General features: G+C 49.7%; 1 protein-coding gene across 1 annotated transcript; it reads left to right on the top strand.

Moving 5' to 3' along the window:
• The first annotated feature begins 94 nt into the window (after nt 1–94).
• LOC136373098 (kinesin-like protein KIFC1) lies at nt 95–18,056 on the top strand. Its single transcript, XM_066338039.1, has 15 exons — nt 95–618; nt 693–801; nt 1,315–1,359; nt 1,803–2,037; nt 3,884–4,019; nt 6,489–6,656; nt 7,385–7,513; nt 9,725–9,841; nt 11,626–11,802; nt 11,885–12,052; nt 13,009–13,147; nt 15,128–15,267; nt 16,070–16,143; nt 17,076–17,151; nt 17,928–18,056. The coding sequence occupies exons 1-15, from the start codon at nt 484–486 to the stop codon at nt 17,970–17,972; spliced, it is 1,893 nt and encodes a 630-aa protein (XP_066194136.1). The 5' UTR covers nt 95–483; the 3' UTR covers nt 17,973–18,056.
• Nucleotides 18,057–18,496: the final 440 nt, after the last annotated feature.

Raw genomic sequence — 18,496 nt, 5'->3', positions numbered from 1 at the left:
ATTTGAGTAGGATTTGGGAAGTTGGGGGGCGCTTGGGCGAGGTTTTGGGGAACTGGGGTGGGTTTGGGGAGGTTTTAGACGGGTTTCGGGAGGTTTGGGTGGATCTGGGAAGGTTCGCGCGCTGTGGGCGGGGCTCAACCTCAGGCCACGCCCCCGTTTCAACAATCAAAACAAGCCTGTGCCTCATACGGCAACGCCCACAACATAAGCTCCGCCCCTTCCCCGCTTAGCCAATCTCTGCCTGTGCCCACGAGGTAAGCCCCGCCCTCAGGCCCCGCCCCTCCACAGCCGTTACCCCTTGGCGTGTGATCGCCCTCCATCCCTGACCCCGCCCCGCGCTCCCATTGGTTCTTCCTGCGCACCCTCCGCGCTTCCATTGGCCAAGCCTCCCGAGGGCGGGACCGCTCCTCCCAACTCGCCCCGCCATTGGCCGAGGCTCGGGGACTAATAGGTTCGCGGCTGTTCGAAGGAGCGCGGGACGAGATGGCGCAGGCGCCTGCCCGTCGTCCTGCCGCTCTCCCGGGGCCGCGCTCGCGGCCGCCGTTGGCCCGGCCCCCGGAGAAGCGGCTCTCGTCGTGTACCGGCCCCGAGGGATCGGCCATGGGGCCTCCCCAGCAGGTGCGGAGCTTTCCCCGGGTGGGCTTTCCCCGCTTTTCCCCCGGAGCCTTCTGACGCCGTTTGTCCCCTGACAGAAACGATCCCGGACCGGCCTCGGGGCCGGAGGCGCCAAGGCCGCGCCCAAGGCCGCGCTCAGGGCCCCGCTCAGAAACCTGGGGTCCGCTGCCGCCGCGGGGAAGAACGGTACGGGCAGACTGGGGTGGGAAAAGGGACATTGGGGGAGGTTAAAGGGGGTTTGGGGGGAGCCTCCCGGGGTTTTTTGGGGTAATTCAAGGGGTTAAATGAGGCTCTGGGGGTTGCAAAAGGGCATTTTTGGAGGTTAAAGGAGGACTTTGGGGATGTGGAGAAGGGATTTGGGACGTTAATGAGAGGCTTGGAGTGAGCTTGGGGTGGTCCAAGGGGATTTTGGGGTGTTCGGGAGCATTTGGGGCGGTTCTTGGGGGCATTTGAGGAAGTGAAAGGGGGTTGTAGGGGATTTAAAGGGGATCTTGGGGTATTTGGGGCAGTTAAAGAGGATTTTTTGGGGATTTAAATGGGGATTTAGGGGATTTAAAGGGGTATTTGGGGCAGTTCAAGGGGATTTGGGGACTCCTTGGGGACTCGAGATTTGGGGGATTTTAAAGGGACTTTAGGGGGTCAGTGGGACCTGGGGAGTTTAGAGGGGTTCAAACGTCCCCAAATGTTCCGTCCCCCCAGATGCCCTCCGGAAGTCAGCGTCAGCATCAGCTGCTTCTTGGGCAGGTGAGACCTGTCCCCACACCCTTTCTGATGTCCCCAGTCTCCCTCCTGATGTCCCCACTCCCCTTTCTAATGTCCCACCACCCTTCCTCATGTCCCCAAGGCCCTCCTGAAGACCCCAAGCCCTTCCTGATGTCCTCAGTGCCCTTCTCAATGTCTCCACTCCCCTTCCCAATGCTCCTAAGCCCCTTCCAATGGCCCAAATCCCCTCCCGATGTCCCTAGTCCCTTTTTCAGTGTCCCCAAGACCCTTCTGATGTCCCCAACCTCCTTCTGATGTCCCCGGGCCCCTCCTAACATCCCCAAGCCCCTCCTGAGATCCCTAACCCCCTCCCGGTGTCCCCAGTCCCGTTCCCGGTGTCCCCAGTCCCATTCCCGCTGTCCCCAGTCCCATTCCTGGTGTCCCCAGTCCCCACGCAGTGTCCTCAACCCCCGGTGTATCCTCAGGCTCAGCCACCAGCAGTGGAAAAGTCCTGTCCAAGAGGCAGTCGAGTGACCCTTGGAGCCAGCTGCTGGACCTGCGGGAGGCGCTGGGGGAGGTCCAGGGCCAGCTGCGGGAGAGGGACTCCCAGAAACACCAGCTGGAAGAAGAGAACAACCAGCTAAAGGAGTCCCTGAAACATCTTCAGGGGGAGCTGGGGGACTGGGAATCCAGGGAGAGCATCCTGAACAACAGGATCGGGTGAGGAACCCACCAAAGGGTACCAATATCCTAAAAATTCCATCAAATCCTGACCAAAATCTATCCAAACCTGTAGAACAAGGGTCCCTTAATAGTGGGAGGTGGGAGGTCAGACAGAGCAAGGACACGTCAAAACTGATGCAGTTATCGTATCATTCTCCCTTTAGTGTTTATCACGAGCTTCATGCGTTAGCAGCATAGTTGACATTACATGTTACACAAAATATGTAAACAATCCTTGCCTTAAAGTGGCTAAGGTCCTAAGGCTACAATTGTACATATCAAACCCTGTGATTCCCCGAGACACCTTAATGTGAAAACTAAAGTTGTGCCGTGCCACGATTAAGAATTTCTTCTGTGCCACAGAGGCCTACAGGCCCAAGGGGCTCGCAGGCTTTACAGGCCAAAGGGCTCAGGCTGGAATTGCTCAAGCCTCACTCCAAATATAAATCATGTCCTTGCTCCCAAAGAAATTCCGTTACACAAACCTGGCCAAAATCCATCCAAACCTGACCAAAACCCATCAAATCCTGACCAAAATTCATCTAAATTTGAACCAAAATCCATCCAATCCCGACTAAAACCCATCCAAACTGCCCCAAATTCTCCTCATGAGGGAGCACGAGCCCTGTGAGAGCAGCCTCAGCTCCAGAGCTCGGTGAGGAAAGTACCAGAATCCATCAAAAACTACCCAAAATCCATCCAAACTGCCCCAAATTCCTCAAAATCCTCCTCTGGGGGAAGCGGGGATGCTGGGAAAGCAGCCTCAGCCTGAGTGTGTTGAAGAAACCCCCAAATCCTCCTAAAATTCTCTAAGAATCCCCCCCTGATTTTTCTTAAAACCTTTCCAAAAAATTCCTTCATTTCCCCCAAATTAACACCAAATCCTCAAAAATCCCTCAAAATATGAGTTTTCCTAGATCCTCCCCAGGTTCTCTCAACATTTCTCTAAAAGCCTTTAGAAGATGGTGTAATTCCCCAAAGTCCCCCAAATTATCCCACATTCCCCCCAGATTTTCCTTTGAAATTTGAGATCCTCAAAATTCTCTCAGAACTGTTCTGAAAATCTCTGGAATTTCCCTGAATAGCCCCAAAATTCCCTCAACCATTTCAAAAATCCCTGATATTTCTCTGAATCCCTCCCAAACCCCTTGAGATCCTCATAATTCCCTGAGAACCCCACTGAAAATCCCTGAAATTTCCCTGAATCCCCCAAAATCCCTCAAGATTCCCAAAATTCCCTCAGAACTCTCCCAAAAGTTCTTGAAATTTCCCCAAAAAAACCCCCAAAACCCTAAATTTCCCCCTAATTTTCTCAGAACCCTTCCAAAAATCCCTGAAATGTCCCTGAATTACTCCAAAACGCTTAAAGATCCCCAGAATTCCCTCACAACCCTTCCAAACATCCCTGAGATTTTCTTCAAGTGCCCCAAAATGTCTAAAGGTCCCCCAAATTCCTATAGAACTCTTCTTAAAATCCCTGAAATTTCCCTGAATTGCTCCAAAAGACCTAAAAGTCCCCCAAATTCCCTGAGAACCCTTCTGGAAATCCCTGAAATTTCCCTGAATCCTCCAAAATCCCTCAAGATCCCCAAGATTCCCTCAGAACCCTTCCAAAATTCCCTGGGATTTCCGCAGAGTCCCCTCAGGATCCCCCAGACTCCCTCAGAACCTTCCTGAAAATCCCCCCAGACCCCTCAGGGACCTCACCCCAAACCCCTCAGGGACCTCACCCCAGACCCCTCAGGGACCTCACCCCAGACCCCTAAGGGACCTCACCGCAGACCCTTCCATCTTCCCCATACCTGAGATTCCCTGGTGTGACAGGATTCCCCCGTCCCCACAGCTCCCTGGAGTCCGAGGTGTCACAGCTCCGTGCGCAGCTGGGGCTCAAGCAGCATGAGGAGGAGCAGCTGCGGCGCCACCTGGATGAAGCCCAGAGGGTGGCGCAAGAAGTGAAAAATCAGCTGGAGAGCACTGAGGTGGGGCCCCGGATTCCTGAGAAATCCATGGAAAAAGGAGAATTGGGAGCGTTTTCGTTGCTGTCTGATCTGGAATTCACTGGGGCGGGTTGGCAAAAAATGGCGGGAAGCTGTGAGGGGGAAATCCGCTAGGGGGCGCCAAAAAAGGGCGGGACATCGAGGGGTTGGCACCAATTCCGGCTGTTTTGGCACCAAAATCACTCTGAAAGTGCCTTGGAATGTGGGGAAATGGGGATTTTCACCAATTCAGCTGCTTCTGCCCCACAAATCCCTCAAAGGGTCCTGAAAATATGCCAAAAAGCCCTGGGATTTTGGAGCTGTTTTGCTGCTCTCTGACCTGAAATCCACCCCAGAGCGCCAAGAAAAGGCAGGGAAATGTGGGGTTTGGGCCAATTCCGGCTTTCCTGGTGTCAAAATCTCTCAGGGGAGCCTCAAAATTAGAGAAAAATGGGAATTTTCACCAATTCAGTTGCTTTGACACCCAAAAATCCTTCAGAGGATGCTTCAAAATACAAAAAAAAAAAAAAAAAAAAAAAAAAAAAAAAAAAAGGGAATTTGGAGCTTTTGTTGCTCCAGAGGCCCCAAACGACAGCAGGGAAATGAGGGTTTGTGGCAAGTCCAACTTTTTGGTGTCTAAAATTCTTCAGAAGACCTCTGAAAATGCGGGGAGATGAGAATGTTCACCAAATCAGCTGGTTTTGCACTCAAAATCTCTCAGGGTGCTTCAAAATCCATGAAAAACTGGGATTTCAAAGCTCTTTAGTTGCTCTCCACCCTGAAATACACCAGGAGCGCCAGAAAAAGGTGGCAAATGAGGGGTTTCTGTCAATTCCGGTTTTTTGGTGTCAAAATTTCTCAGGGAGTGCCTGAAAATGCTGGGGGAAATGGTGAAAAATGGGAATTTTCACCAACTCAACTGCTTTTGCGCCTAGAATCCCTCAGGGTGTTTGAGAAAAACGAGTTCCACCCTCCTTTTTTAAAACGTGTAAGTTTAATGAATTAAGAAAATAGACAAATTAGGAAACAGAATAAGTGAAGCCCCTTGGCTGAGGGGGCTTGGCACAAGGTCCGCCCGAAGCCCTCCTCACCCTTTTAGGACTTCTGTCTTTAAGGAGAGCTGTGTTGAATATTCAATAGATGTTAATCCAATATTCTTCTTTTGATCGGTTTTAAGTATTCCCAATCATCTTATCTAATGGATTTATTTTGTGGGTGGCTCCACTCAGTCTGGTGACAGGATGTAAATTTTCATCTGGGATTTTCTGGTTCTTTTCATTTGGATGAGAAATCAGAAAGTTAACAGTTTTTTTATGAAGGGTCACAAGGTGAACCCCCCCTCCCATAACTTCTGGCTTGGTAGTTTAGACGTTACAAAGAAGAGATTAAAATACACCCCAGTCTTAACTCTCTGGTATAATCAGAAAAGACACATTCGTTACCCGTCTGAACTCTTTATTAATAAAACATAATACAGTCTAACTATACATTAAGCAGTCATGTTAATATTTGCGAAAAGCTGAATGTAGAATATGCATTTATGACAGTGTTCAAAATGTGTGGAGGGAAAAAAGGGAGTTGGAATAGTTTTTGTTGGGTTTCAAGTGGGAATCCAGCAGAGGGCGCCAAGAAAAGGCGGGAAAACGAGCACTTTGCGTCGATGGCGGTGAAATCCCTCAGAAATTCGCAGCAGTTCTGCTCGTTTGCACCCCAAATCCCTTGGGGAATGTTATAAATAACGAGTCCAATTTCATCAAAATACTAATTTATTGATAAATACGGAAAAAGCCAAAATCAATTGGACAGCATGGGTCCCGGGATCGATGTTGGGTGAAACTCAGATCCGACAGCGTGCCGCGTCCTCCCTGGTTCACAAATTCTGCCCTTGCATGGTTTATTTTTATATAGTTTTTCTTGCCAGACACAAAGGTTGCCTGACCCCATCGTCCCGTCTGTGGGTGTTTCAAATTCATATTTCCTTTCTTTCCCTCCGCTGGTCTGGTGAATGGTTTTCCGGGCAGTGTTGGGGCTCCTGATTAGATTTATGGGACCTTGGCATTCACATGCCCACCGGTCCGATGTAGATAAAATCCCAATCAGGTGATGATCACCACGTTGTTGGCAGTCCTATCTCCGGAGAGGGACCATCTCCTGGTGGGGCACCCTTCTTTCTGTTGTAGATGAATGGGTCTCCTATTCCTGGAAGTGACTTGTAGTTGCACCACGCTTTTATTTTGTGGAGGTAGAGGCATTTGATACAGTATGTTTTCATACAGGATATCTTTCTGAAAAACACCCGAATTAATTACCCAATATTTATAATAGGGAATGAGAGAAAATCTGCACAATCCTGGAAAAATGGGGTGGGTTTTTTTACTATTTCTCTACTCAGCGCTCAAAATCCTGAGAACAGCGAGGAGGTACAGGTGGGGGTTCTGACCTATTTTTGGCATGTCCCACGCCATGGTGCAGGCCCAGGTGCAGCAGCTGCAGGAAGAGCAGCAGCAGCAGAACAAACAGCTGGTGACGCTGCAGGAGGTGAAGATTTCACAGTGCAGGCTGCTGGATGAATATGAGAATAAGATCCACATGCTGGATATGGAGCGCCGCCGCCTCCATAATGACATCCAGGAGCTCAAGGTGGGCCCTGAGGGATGAGTTACGGGCTCTGGGGGTTGTGTCAGGGGAATAGCAGCGTGTTCTGGGTGAGAGTTCCCAATGGGGGGAGGCCCCTGAGGGCTGAGTCGCGGTTTGGTGGGGTTTTGTCAGGGAAATACCTGTGTGAGGGGAGACCCTGGGAATACCCCCTAGGGCTGAATCCCGGTTTTGGGGGGTTTTCCAGGCAAATATCCGTGTGTTCTGTGTGAGGGGAGACCCCAGGACTGTCTCTGAGGGTTGAATGGAGGTTTAATGGGTTTTTTTCAGGAAAACATCCCTGTGTTCTGTGTGAGGGGAGACCCTGGGACTGCCCTCAAGGGCTGAATCCTGATTTTTTGGCTTTTCCAGGGGAACAGTCCTTATGTTCAGTGTCTCAATCCCAAATTTTGCCTTTTCCAGAAGAACATCTGTGTGTTCAATGTCTCAATCCCAACTTTTTTTGGCTTTTCCAGGGGAATATCTTCCTGCTTAATGTCTGAATCCTGAATTTTTGTCTTTTCCAGGGGAACATCCATGTGTTCCATGTCTCAATCCCAAGTTTTGGTTTTTCCAGGGGAACGTCCTTGTGTCTGATGTCTCAATCCTGATTTTTTGGGGAGTTCTCAGGGGAATATCTTCATGTTTGATGTCTGAATCCCGAATTTTTTGGCTTTTCCAGGGGAAGATCTTCCTATTCAATGTCCCAATCCTGTGCTTTTTCCCTTCCCCAGGGGAACATCCGCGTGTTCTGCCGCGTGCGGCCGCTGCTGCCCGAGGAGCACAAGTTCCAGCAGGGGCTGCCCCACCTGCACTTCTCGCCCGACGACCCGTGCAGCCTGGTGCTCACCCGGCCCGACGATGTGAGTGCTCAGAACCCTGATTTTCCTGCTCAAAAACTGCCCCAGTCCTTCAAAAACTGCCCCTGTCCCTCAAAATCCGATTTTCCTCCTCAAAAACTGCCCCAGTCCCTCAAAACTGGCGTTTGTTCCTCAAAAATCAGTGATTTCCCAAAAATTCCTTTTTCCCACCCTCAGAAATGGCTTTTTTCCTCTCAAAAATAGCCTTTTTTTCTCTCTAAAATCCCTGATTTCCCAGCAAGTTCTTTTCCCCCTCTTAAAAACTGCCTTCATTCCCTCCATATGGCCTTTTCCCTCAAAAAAATCCCTCATTTCCCAAAAATTCCTTTTTTCCGCTCTCAAAAATGGCATTTTTGTTTAAAATACCTTACTTTCTAAAAACGGCTTTTTTCCGTCGTCAAAACCAGCTTTTTCTCTCTCAAAAATCCCTGCTTTCCTAAAATATTCCTTTTTTCCACCCTCAGAAATGGCCTTTTTCCACCCTCAAAACCAGCCTTTTTTCTTGCAAAAATAGTCCTTTTTCCTCTCAGAAATCCCTGATTTCCCAAAAATCCCTTCTTTCCACCCTCAAAAAATCTTTTTTTTTCTCTCAAAAATCCCTGATTTCCCAAAACTTCCTTTTTCCACCCTCAGAAATGGCCTTTTTCCACCCTCAAAACCAGCCTTTTTTCTTGCAAAAATAGTCCTTTTTCCTCTCAGAAATCCCTGATTTCCCAAAAATCCCTTCTTTCCACCCTCAAAAAATCTTTTTTTTTCTCTCAAAAATCCCTGATTTCCCAAAACTTCCTTTTTCCACCCTCAAAAATGGCCTTTTTTGGCTCAAAAATCTCTGATTTCCCACAAAGTCCCTTTTTTCCCTTCCCAAAAACTGCCTTAATTCCCTCAAAAAATGGCCTTTTCCCCTTAAAATTCCAAAAAAAGTCCTTTTTCCTTATTGGAATTGTCTGATTTTTTTCAAAAATGTCAATTTTCCCCTCAAGAATGCTCATTTTCCTCTCAAAAATGGCATCTTTTCCATCAAAAACGCCTTTTCCCCTCAGAAATGGACATGTTTTCCCTTTGAGTGAAGTCCTGTTTTCTTTCTTCCCAAGATGTGCTTTTTAGTCTTCAAAAATATCCTTTTTTCCAAAAAAATGTCCTTTTTCTCACAAAAGCATCTTTCTTCACTGTAAAAAGTGTTCTTTTTACCCCTTAAATATCCTTTTTCTCTCAAAAATCCCCTATAACTCAAAAAGTCTTTCTTTCCTGAAAAATGTCCTTTATTTCCCTTCAGAAATGCTTCTTTTTCCTCAAAAATATCTTATTTCCACTGAAGCATTTTTCCTCCTGAAAGTATCCTGCATACCTCTCTGAAATGTTTTGTCCCTCAAAAACACCCTTTTCTTCCTCAAAAAGCCTTTATTTCCCAAGAATGTCCTTTTTCTCCTCAGAAATGTCTATTTTCCCAAAGAAAGTTCTTTTCCCCTCAAAACTGTGATTTTTTTCCCTCAAAAATACCTTTTTTCCCCTGAAAAACCCCTCTTTTCCAAAAATATCTCTATTTCCTTCTCAAATGTTCATTTTTCTCTCTCAAAAACGGGTTTTTTTTCTTCAAAATTTCCCCTTTTTCCTTGAAACACCAGCATTGCCCCAAGAATGGCCTTTTTCACCTCTAAAAAGCCTTTTTTTCCCTCAAAAATTTGGATTTTTAACTGGAAAATGGATTTTCATCTCAAAATTGGCTTTTTTCTCCCCAAAATGTTTTTTTTTATCCTTCAAAAAAAGGCCTTTTTTCTCCCCAACTCCCTTTTCTCTGCTCCCCAAATCTCCATTTTCTCAAAAAAACCCCAACCCCTCCTTTTCAAACCAAAATCCTTTTTTTTTTTTTTTTTAAACTTTCCCTCAGAAACTTTTTTATGTGAAAAGGGTGTTTTTCCTTTCAAAACTGTTCCTCCTAAAATCACTGTTTTCCCCCTAAAGCTGACATTTCTTCCCAAAAAATCCCATTTTTGGGGAGGCTGGAAAATTGGTGTTTTCCCCCCAAAATTGGCTTTTTCCTCCTTATAAAAATCACCTTTTTCTCCCTCCAAAAAAGGCTTTTTCCTCCCCCAAAACCCCTTTTTCCCCTCCCAAATGTTTGGTTTTTTCCCTAAATCTCCTTCTCCCCTCCCCCAAACCCTGTTTTCCTCCCCAGATTCTCTGTTTTTCCCAAAATCCTGTTCTGTCCCCCCAAAGTCGCAGGTGGGCTGGGAGCGGCGGGCGGAGCTGCGCTACGATTTCAGCTTCGACCGTGTCTTCCCTCCTGGAGCTTCCCAAGAGGAAATCTTCCAGGAGATCCAGCTCCTGGTCCAGGTGCGTGCCCCAAATACCCCACCTGGATCCTAAAATATCCCACCTGGATCCCAAAATCCCTCATATTCCACCCAAATCCAGCTCCATTCCCCACAAATCCAACCCCAAATCCCACCTGGAGCTTCTCAGCAGGAAATATCCTGGATAATTCAGCTCCCAGAATTCTCGAACTCCCCGTGAACCCTCAACTGTCAGCCAAATTTCCCCTCAGAATTCCCAAATTCCTCCGAGATCCCCCTTAATGTCCCTCCGATAACACCAAAATTCCCCTCCCCAAATCCCCCCCCGCCCCCCCAAATCCCAAAATTCCCCCTCCAAATTCCCTTGGATTTCCCAAATTAACCCCAGGAATTCTCCAATCTCATCCAACCCTCAAATCTTGCCTAAATCTCCCTAAATTCTCCCCAAACTCCCTTGGAATTCCCAAATTCCTTTCGACTTCCCCCTGAGACCCTCAAATCTCACCTAAATTCCCTCTTGGAATTCCCAAGTTCTTCCCAAATCTCTCCTGATTATGCCCAAGTCTCACCCAAATTCCCTCTCAGAAGTCCCAAATCCCCCCCAAATCTCTCCCCAAACACCAGAAATCCCCCCCAAATCCCCTCAGAATTCCCAAATTCTCCCCACATCCCTCTCAGAATTCCATAATCCCTCTCTAAATTTCCCGGAATTCCCAAATCCCCTTTCAACCCTCAAATCTGCCCCAACTTCCCCCCGCTAAATCCTAAATCCCTCCCAAAACACCAGAACTCCTCCCCAGATCCCCTCAGGATTCCCAAATTCCCCCCCATCTATTTCAGATATCCCAAATCTCTCAAAAATTCCCTTGGAATTTCCCAAATTCCCTCATGAATTCCCAAATGCCCCCCAATTCCTTCCCAAAACACCAAAACTCCCCTCTGAATCCCCTTAGAATTCCCAAGTTCTTCCCAAATCTCTCTAAATTCCCTTAGAATTCCCCAATCTCCGCTCATGAGTTCCCCAAATCCCTCTTTGATCCCTAAACCCCCCCAAATCTCTCCCAAACACCAGAAATCCCCCTCAAATCCCCTCAGAACTCCCAAGTTCTTCTCAAATCCCTCTGAGAATTCCATAATCCATCTCTAAATTCCCCTGGAATTCCCAAATCCCCCTCATGAATTACCCAAAGTACCCCTAATTCCTTCCCAAAACACCAGAACTCCCCGCTGAATCCCCTCAGAATTTCAACATTTCCACACAAATTCATTCAGAGGTCCCAAATCCCTCCCAAAATTTCCCCCAGAATTCCTAAATCCCCTCAAATCCCACCCAAATCCCTCCTCAGAACTCCCAAATCTCTCCCAAAACACCAGAAATCCCCTCAGAATTCCCAAATCTCTCTCTGAATTCCATAATTTCCTCTCATGAATTCCCCAAATCTCCTCTCATAAATTCCCAAATTCCCCTCGTGAGTTCCCAAATTCCCCCTCAGAACACCCAGATCCCCCCAATTCCCTCCCAAAACACCAGAAATCCCCCTCAGATCCCCTTAGAACTCCATAATCCCTCAGAATTCCATAATCCCCCCTCTAAATTCCCAAATCTCCCTTCCTGAATTCCCAAATCCCCCTCATGGGTTCCCAAATCCCCCCTCAGAACACCCAAATCCCCCCGACATCTCTCCCAAAACACCAGAAATCCCCCTCAGATCCCTCTCTGAGCTCCCCTCAGAACCCCCGGCTCCCCCCAAACCCGTCCCCAGACCCTCTGAGCCTCCCCAGCTCCCTCTCTGATGCCCAAACCGCGCCGTCCTGCCGTCGCAGTCTGCCGTGGACGGGTACCCGGTGTGCATCTTCGCCTACGGGCAGACGGGCAGCGGCAAGACGTTCACCATGGAGGGCCCGGAGCCAGCGGGGCCCCCCGAGCACCGCGGGATGATCCCCAGGGCCGTGCGGCACCTCTTCCTGGGCGCCCAGGAGCAGGCGGGGAGGGGCTGGCAGGTAAAACCCCCCAAAGCACCCCAAATCCCCAGTCCCCCGGCAGCTTTGGGGGCCGCCTGGCAGGAGCGTGGGGTGCCGGTAGTTCCATTTCTCCGTCAGTTTCCTGGAGATCTACAACGAGGCGCTGCGGGACCTGCTGCTGGCCAAGGGCGAGAAGGGCTCCGAGCTGGAGATCCGGCGGCTGGCGCCTGACAGCGACGAGCTGCACGTGCCCAACCTCACCTGGGTGCCCGTGGACAGTGAGGAGCAGGTGAGAACACGGGGATTTGGGGAGTTTAGGGAGGGATTGGGGGGGGGGGGTGACATCAAAATGTGGGGATTTTACATCAAAATTTGGGGGTTTTAGGTGCAAATGTGGGGATTTTAGGTGGAAATTTGGGGATTTTAGGTGCAAATGTGGGGATTTTAGGTGGAAATTTGGGGCTTATAGGTTAAATTTTGGGAATTTTAAGTGGAAATTTGGGGGATTTTGTGTCAAGATTCAAGAGTTTTAGGTAGAAATTTAGCAGTTTTACATGGAAATTTGGGAGTTTTAGGTGGAAATTTGGAGATTTTACATCAAAATTTGGGGATTTTATGCCAAAATTTGAGGGTTTCAGGTGGAAATTCAGGGATTTTACGTCGAAATTCAGGGATTATAGGTGGAAATTCGGGGATTATAGGTGGAAATTTGGGATTCTGAGGGAGGAGTTTGGAGCTGCATGGGCCCAACCTCACCTGGGGTGCCTGTGGAGAGTGAGGAGCAGGTCAGCATCCAGGAATTTGGGGATTTTGCATCAGAATTCAAGGATTTCAGGGGGAAATTTGGGGATTTTATGTCAGAATTTGAGGATTTTAGGTGGAAATCTGGCTCTTTCGGGGGAAATTTGGCAGGTTTAGTTCAAAATTCGGGGATTTATAGGTCAAAATCTGAGGATTTTTATGTCAAAATTTGGGGATTTTAGGTGGAAATTTGGGGGATTTCGGGTGGAAACTCTGGGATTTCAGGTGATCTGTGTCCTGATCCCAGAAATTCTGGGTGGAATTTGGGATTTCAGGTCCATTTGAGGCCAGATTTTGCCGCATCCCCCCCAATACCCCCCGAAATATCCCCCTTTAGTCCCTTCATTCGCCATCCTAGGAGTGACAATGTCCATTTCTAACCTGTTTTCCCTCTGGTTTGTTCCCCCGTTTTCCCCTTTCCCCGTGTTTTCGGCTCGTCCCCAGGTGCTGGAGCTGCTGGAGCGCGCGAGATCGCAGCGCTCGGTGGCGCGCACGGCCCTCAACGAGCGCTCGTCCCGCTCGCACTCCGTCTTCCAGCTGCGTATCCAGGGCCAGCACGCCGCCCGCGACCTGCGCTGTGCCTGTGAGCCAGCCCTCACTGTCCCACAGCCAGCCCAGCCCCCTGCTTGCCCCGTCTTCTCCCCCTTTTCTCACCATTCTCCAGCTTTTACTTCAGGTTTTTCCCACCTCGAATCCCGTTGTCCCCCCGCGTTTTTTCTCCCTTCCCACCGTTTTCCCCATTTCCCTCCGCTTTCCCACCCTTCTCGTCATTTTTCCTGTTCCTCCCCCTTTACTCTCCCTTCTCCCATTTTCCCCCTTTTCCCCTCTCATTCTCCCACTTTGCACCTCATTTTCCCCTTTTTCACTCTTTTTCCTCTTTTCCCATTTCTCCCCATTTTTCCCCCCTTTCTCCCCATTTTTCCCTTTTTTCCTCCCATTTCCACCCTTTTCTCCCCTTCTCTCATTTTTCCCCATTTCCCCCCTTTTTTCCTCCTCTTTTCCCCCTTTTTTCCTTACTTTCCCACCCCTTTTTCCCAACCCTTTTCCCCCATCTGTCACCTGTCATCATTTTCCCATTTTTCCCTTTTTCTCCCCGTTTTTCCCCACTTTTCCCCACGTTTTTCCTTTTTCCCCCATTTTTCTCAGCCCAGGACCTGTCCTGCACCTGTGAGACAGCCAAAATTATCCCAGAATTTCTGCTTTCCCCTAATTTTTCCCATTTCCTCCCAATTTTCCAGCTTTTACCCCATTTTTTTTCTATCTCCCATCCTATTTTTCCCCATTTGTCTCCAGCTTTCTCTTTTTCCTCCCATTCTCCCTTCTTTTCTCCCACTTTTCCCATTTTGCACAATTTCCCCCCTTTTTCCCTTTTTCACCAACCCTTTTACCCCCAATATTTCCCCACATTTTCCCATTTTCCCCCTTTTTCCCCCATTTTTCCTGGTCTAGGACCTGCCCTGTGCCTGTGAGACAGCCCTTTTACCCCAAATTAACCCAAAAATATCCCAGAATTCCTGCTTTCACCTTGCTTTTCCCCTTTTCCACTGATTGTCCAGCTTTTACCCCATTTTTTCCCACCTCTCATCCCATTTTCCCCTGCAGTTTTCCTCCCATTTCCTCCCCTCTTTTTCCCCCTTTTATTTTTCCCCCATTTCCCCCAATTTTCTCTTTTTTCCTCCAATTTTTCCCCTTTTCCCCCCCTTTCCCCTTTTTTCCTCACTTTTCCCAACCCTTTTTCTCCTACCCATCACCATTTTCCCCCTTTTCTCCCCCTTTTTCCCCACTTTCCCCTCTCAATCCCCCACTTTTCCCCACATTTTTCCTCTTTTTCTCCCCATTTTTTTCACCCAATTTTCCCCCTTTTTTCCACCCTTTTTTCCCAAACCCTTTTTCCCCCATTTTCCCCACATTTTTCTCCCTTTTTTCTCCATTTTTCCCAGCCTGGGATCTGTGCCACACCTGTGAGACAGCCCTAGTTAGCCCAAATTATTCCAAAATTACCCCAAAATTCCTGCTTTCCTTGCTTTCCCCCCCCCCGATTTTCCAGCTTTTACCCTGTTCTTTTCCACCTCCCACCCCATTTTCCCCCATTTTTCCTCCCTTCCCACCTCTTTTTCTCCATTGCCCATTTTCCCTCCTTTCCCACCCTTCTCCCCATTTTTCCCCCCTCAAACTCCTGGGTTTTTTCCTGGTTTTTTCCCATCCCCCCCATTTTTCCTGTTTTCTCCCCATTTCCCCCCCAAATTCCCAGCTTTTTCCCCATTTTTTCCCCCATTTTCCCCCCACACTTTGATCCTTTCCCATTCTCCCCCCAAAATTCACCCTTTTTCCCCACTTTTCCCCCATTTTTTTCCCATTTTCCCCTCACAAACTCCCATTTTCCCCATTTTTTTTCCTTTCCCCTCCATTTCCCCCCAAATTCCCATTTTCCCTGTTTCTCCCCATTTCCCCCCAAACTCCCTTTTTTCCCCATTTTTTCCCATTTTCCCCCTCCCCAACATCCCATTTTTTCCCCATTTCTCCCATTTTCCCCCTCAAACTCCCATTTCCCCCCATTTTTCAGCCTCTCTGACCCTGGTGGACCTGGCGGGCTCTGAGCGCCTGGAGAAGTCGGGCTCAGTGGGGAGCCGGCTCCGTGAGACCCAGAGCATCAACTCCAGCCTCAGTGCCCTGGGACTGGTCATCAGCGCCCTGTGCAACAAGGTTTGGGCTCAAAAACACCAATTTGGGGGCTTTTCTGGGATTTGGGGGGGGGGGGGGGTTGGGGGGTTACTTATGGGGTTTGAGGGCTTTGGGAACAGGGAAATGGGAGAATCCATCACCTCCGGCCTCAGCGCCCTCTGCAACAAGATTTGGGGTCAAGACCAGCAATTTTGGGGCTTTTATAGGATTTGTGTGGGGTTTGGAGAATTTTTAATGGGATTTATGGGGTTTGGGAGTGGGGAAATGAGAATTGAGATGGAAAAATGCAAAAATGGGAGAATCCATCGGCTCTGGCCTCAGCACCCTGGGTCTGGGCATCAGCACCCTGTGCAACATTGGGTGAAAAACCCCAATTTTTGGGCTTTCATAGGATTTAGGGAGTTGCTGATGGGGTTTGTGTGGTGGTTGGGGGGGTTATTGATGGGATTTGGGAGGTTTGGGAATGGGGAAGTAGAAATTGGGGTGAACAAAAGGGGAATTGGGAATGGGAGAGACTGGATGGGAGGTGGGAAAATGGGGTAAGAAACAGAAAAATGTGGATTTGGGGTGGGAAAATAAGGGAAGTAGGAAAAATGGGGAATTGGGGTGGGAAAATGGGAATTGAGGTGCGAAAAATGGGACGAGATGGAAAAACGGGACAAAAATGGGAAATGAGATGGAAATGGGGAAAATTGGGATGGGAATGGGGAAAATGGGAATTGGGGGTGGGAAAAGTGGGATTGGGGAGCCCCAAATTTGGGATCCAGGGGGGGATCCAAGGCTCTGAGCCCCGGGAATTTTGGGCGTTTTGGTGTTTCCGCAGGAGGCGCACGTCCCTTACCGGAACAGCAAACTGACCTTCCTTCTGCAGAACTCCCTAGGCGGCCAGGCCAAGGTGTACGTGGGCAGGGCCAACAAAAACAGCCCACATCTCCCACAGAATCCCCAAAATCTCCCCTGAGTCGCCCTGCAATTCCCAAAATCCCAGCCCAGATCCCAACCCAGACTTCTCAAAATCCAAACCCGGATCCCAGCCCGAACACAGCCCAAGTCTCAACCCAGAATTCCCAACAAATTCCAGCCCAAATCCCACCCCAAGCCCATCCAGATCCCCCAAAATCCCAGCCCCAAACCCCCTGGAATTCCCAAAAATCCCACCCCAAATCCGCCCAGAATTCCCCAAATACCACCCTAAGCCCATCCAGATCCCTCAAAATTCCCAAAATCCCACCCTGAATCCGTCCAGAATTCCCAAAATCCCAGCCAGATCCCAAACTGGCCTCAAAATCAACATCCAGGATGGCCAGAATTCCCAAAATTCCACCAAAATCCTCCTGATTTTCCTTCAAATTCCCAAATTTCTCTCAAAATGCCCCCCCAGGGCCCCCAAATTCCCAAAATCCCACCCAAAATCCCCTGGAATCACCAGATTTTCCTCAAAATCCCCTCCAGAATTCCAAAATCCCCACATTTCCCTCAAAATCCTCCTTTGGAACCCTCAAATCCCCCAATTTTCCCCCAAAGCCTCTCAAATTTCCCTCAAAATCCCACTCAGAATTCACAATTTCCCCAAAATGCCCCAGAATTCCCAAGTTTCCCTCAAAATCCCTCCCCCCCCCGAACCCCCAAATCCCCTGGAATTTCCCCCTAAACCTTCACGTTCTCTCTGAAATCTCCTCTGAACCCCAAAAATCCCCTGCATACCCCTAACATTTCCCTCCTGTTTCCCCCATTTCTCCCTTAACCCCCCAAATCCCCCTCAGATTCCCCAAACGTGGGGATTTGGGGGGATTTTTGGGGTGTCCCTGAGTGCTCTGTCCCTTCCCCAGGCTGATGTTTGTGGCCATTTCACCCCTGGAGAAGAATTTTGCAGAGTCCCTGAACTCACTGCGCTTCGCCAGCAAGGTGAGGGGGGCTTTGGGGGGTCCTGGGAGGATTTTGGGGGGTTCTAACAAGATTTGGTGATCCCTGGTTGGATTTTGGGGGCCCCTGAGGAGTTTTTGGGGTCCCCAGAGGGATTTGGGGGGGTCCTGAGGGGGATTTTGGGGAGGTCCTGGATGGATTTTGAGGGTTCTGAGCTGCTTTGAGGGAGTCCAAGGAGATTTGGGGGAGTTCTGGGGATTTTTTGAGGATTCTGGGGTGGTTTGAGGGGGCCCATGGGGATTTCAGGGGGTCCTGGGCAGATTTAGGCATCCCCAGGGGGATTTTTGGGGATCCCTGAGGATTTTGGGGGTTCCCATGGCGATATGGGCGGTTTTTAGAGGTATCTACTGGGATTTTAGGGGGTCCTGAGGGGATTTTTTGGTGGCCAAGGGGACTTTTGGGGGGGGGTCGTGTGTGGGTTTGGGGTCCTCAGGAAGATTTTTTGGGGGGTCCCTCAGGGGATTTGGGGGGTTTGAGGGGCGTCTGGTTGGATTTTGGGCAGTTCTGAGAATGTTGGGGGGGTTCTGGGGTGGGTTTAGGGGTCCCTAGGGGGATTTGGGGGTGTCCTGAGGGGCATTCGGAGGAGTTCCAAGGGGAATTTGCGGGAGATCCTCGGAAAGTTTTGGGGTCCCAGGAGTTTCTTGAGGGGTGCCAGGGAGGTTTTAGGGTGTCCCAGGAGGATTAGGGAGGGGGGGGGGTTGGCGGGGATTTTTTGGGGAGGGTCCCGGCTGTTCTGAGCCCGCCCGTCCCCCCCCCAGGTGAACGAGTGCGTCATCGGCACTGCCCGGGCCAACCGGAAGTGACACATTCCGTGTCCCCGCTAATTTCCGCCTTTTTAAATGCATCAACCAATAAAGATTCCCCAATAAAGATTGTTCATGAAGCTGTTAGGTTCCTGCTGTCACGTGTCCTTAATCACAATGGCGGCGCCGTGCTTCCCTCTTGAGTGGAATGTCGCGCTCTGATTGGCTCAGTCCGTAAGGCAGCGCGGCGGGCGCCATGTTGCCGCGCGTTCACCGTACAGAGTGGGCGCCTCACGGCCGCCGTACCGCCTCACCGCCGCCATCTTGTGCTCAACCTCCGCGCCTGCGCGGCACCGCCTTCCCGGTTCATCCCGCGATGGCGCGGCACCGGCGGCCGCTTCCTCGCCTTGAGCCGTACTGGGATCGGCGAAAACCACCCCAAAATCCCCGCAGGGGCGCGAGGGTTAAATGGGCGGGGTCTTGGGGCGTGCCGCACGTTAAGATGGCGGCGCCCGACTTGGCGGCTCTGATCCCCGGATGAGGCGGCGAGTTGCCATTGGTCAGCGGAAGCGGCCCCGCCCCTT

The sequence above is a fragment of the Sylvia atricapilla genome, chromosome 31 (assembly GCF_009819655.1).
Source record: "Sylvia atricapilla isolate bSylAtr1 chromosome 31, bSylAtr1.pri, whole genome shotgun sequence".
Lineage (NCBI taxonomy): Eukaryota > Metazoa > Chordata > Aves > Passeriformes > Sylviidae > Sylvia > Sylvia atricapilla.
This window is presented reverse-complemented; position numbering and strand designations above follow the sequence as displayed.

Bases quoted from the DNA above. Each gene is read 5' to 3' on its own strand.
- LOC136373098 (XM_066338039.1), top strand. From the start codon at position 484: ATGGCGCAGGCGCCTGCCCGTCGTCCTGCCGCTCTCCCGGGGCCGCGC. The intron at 2,038-3,883 runs GTGAGGAACCCA...CCGTCCCCACAG, and splicing joins ATCCTGAACAACAGGATCGG to CTCCCTGGAGTCCGAGGTGT. The intron at 7,514-9,724 runs GTGAGTGCTCAG...GTCCCCCCAAAG, and splicing joins TGCTCACCCGGCCCGACGAT to TCGCAGGTGGGCTGGGAGCG.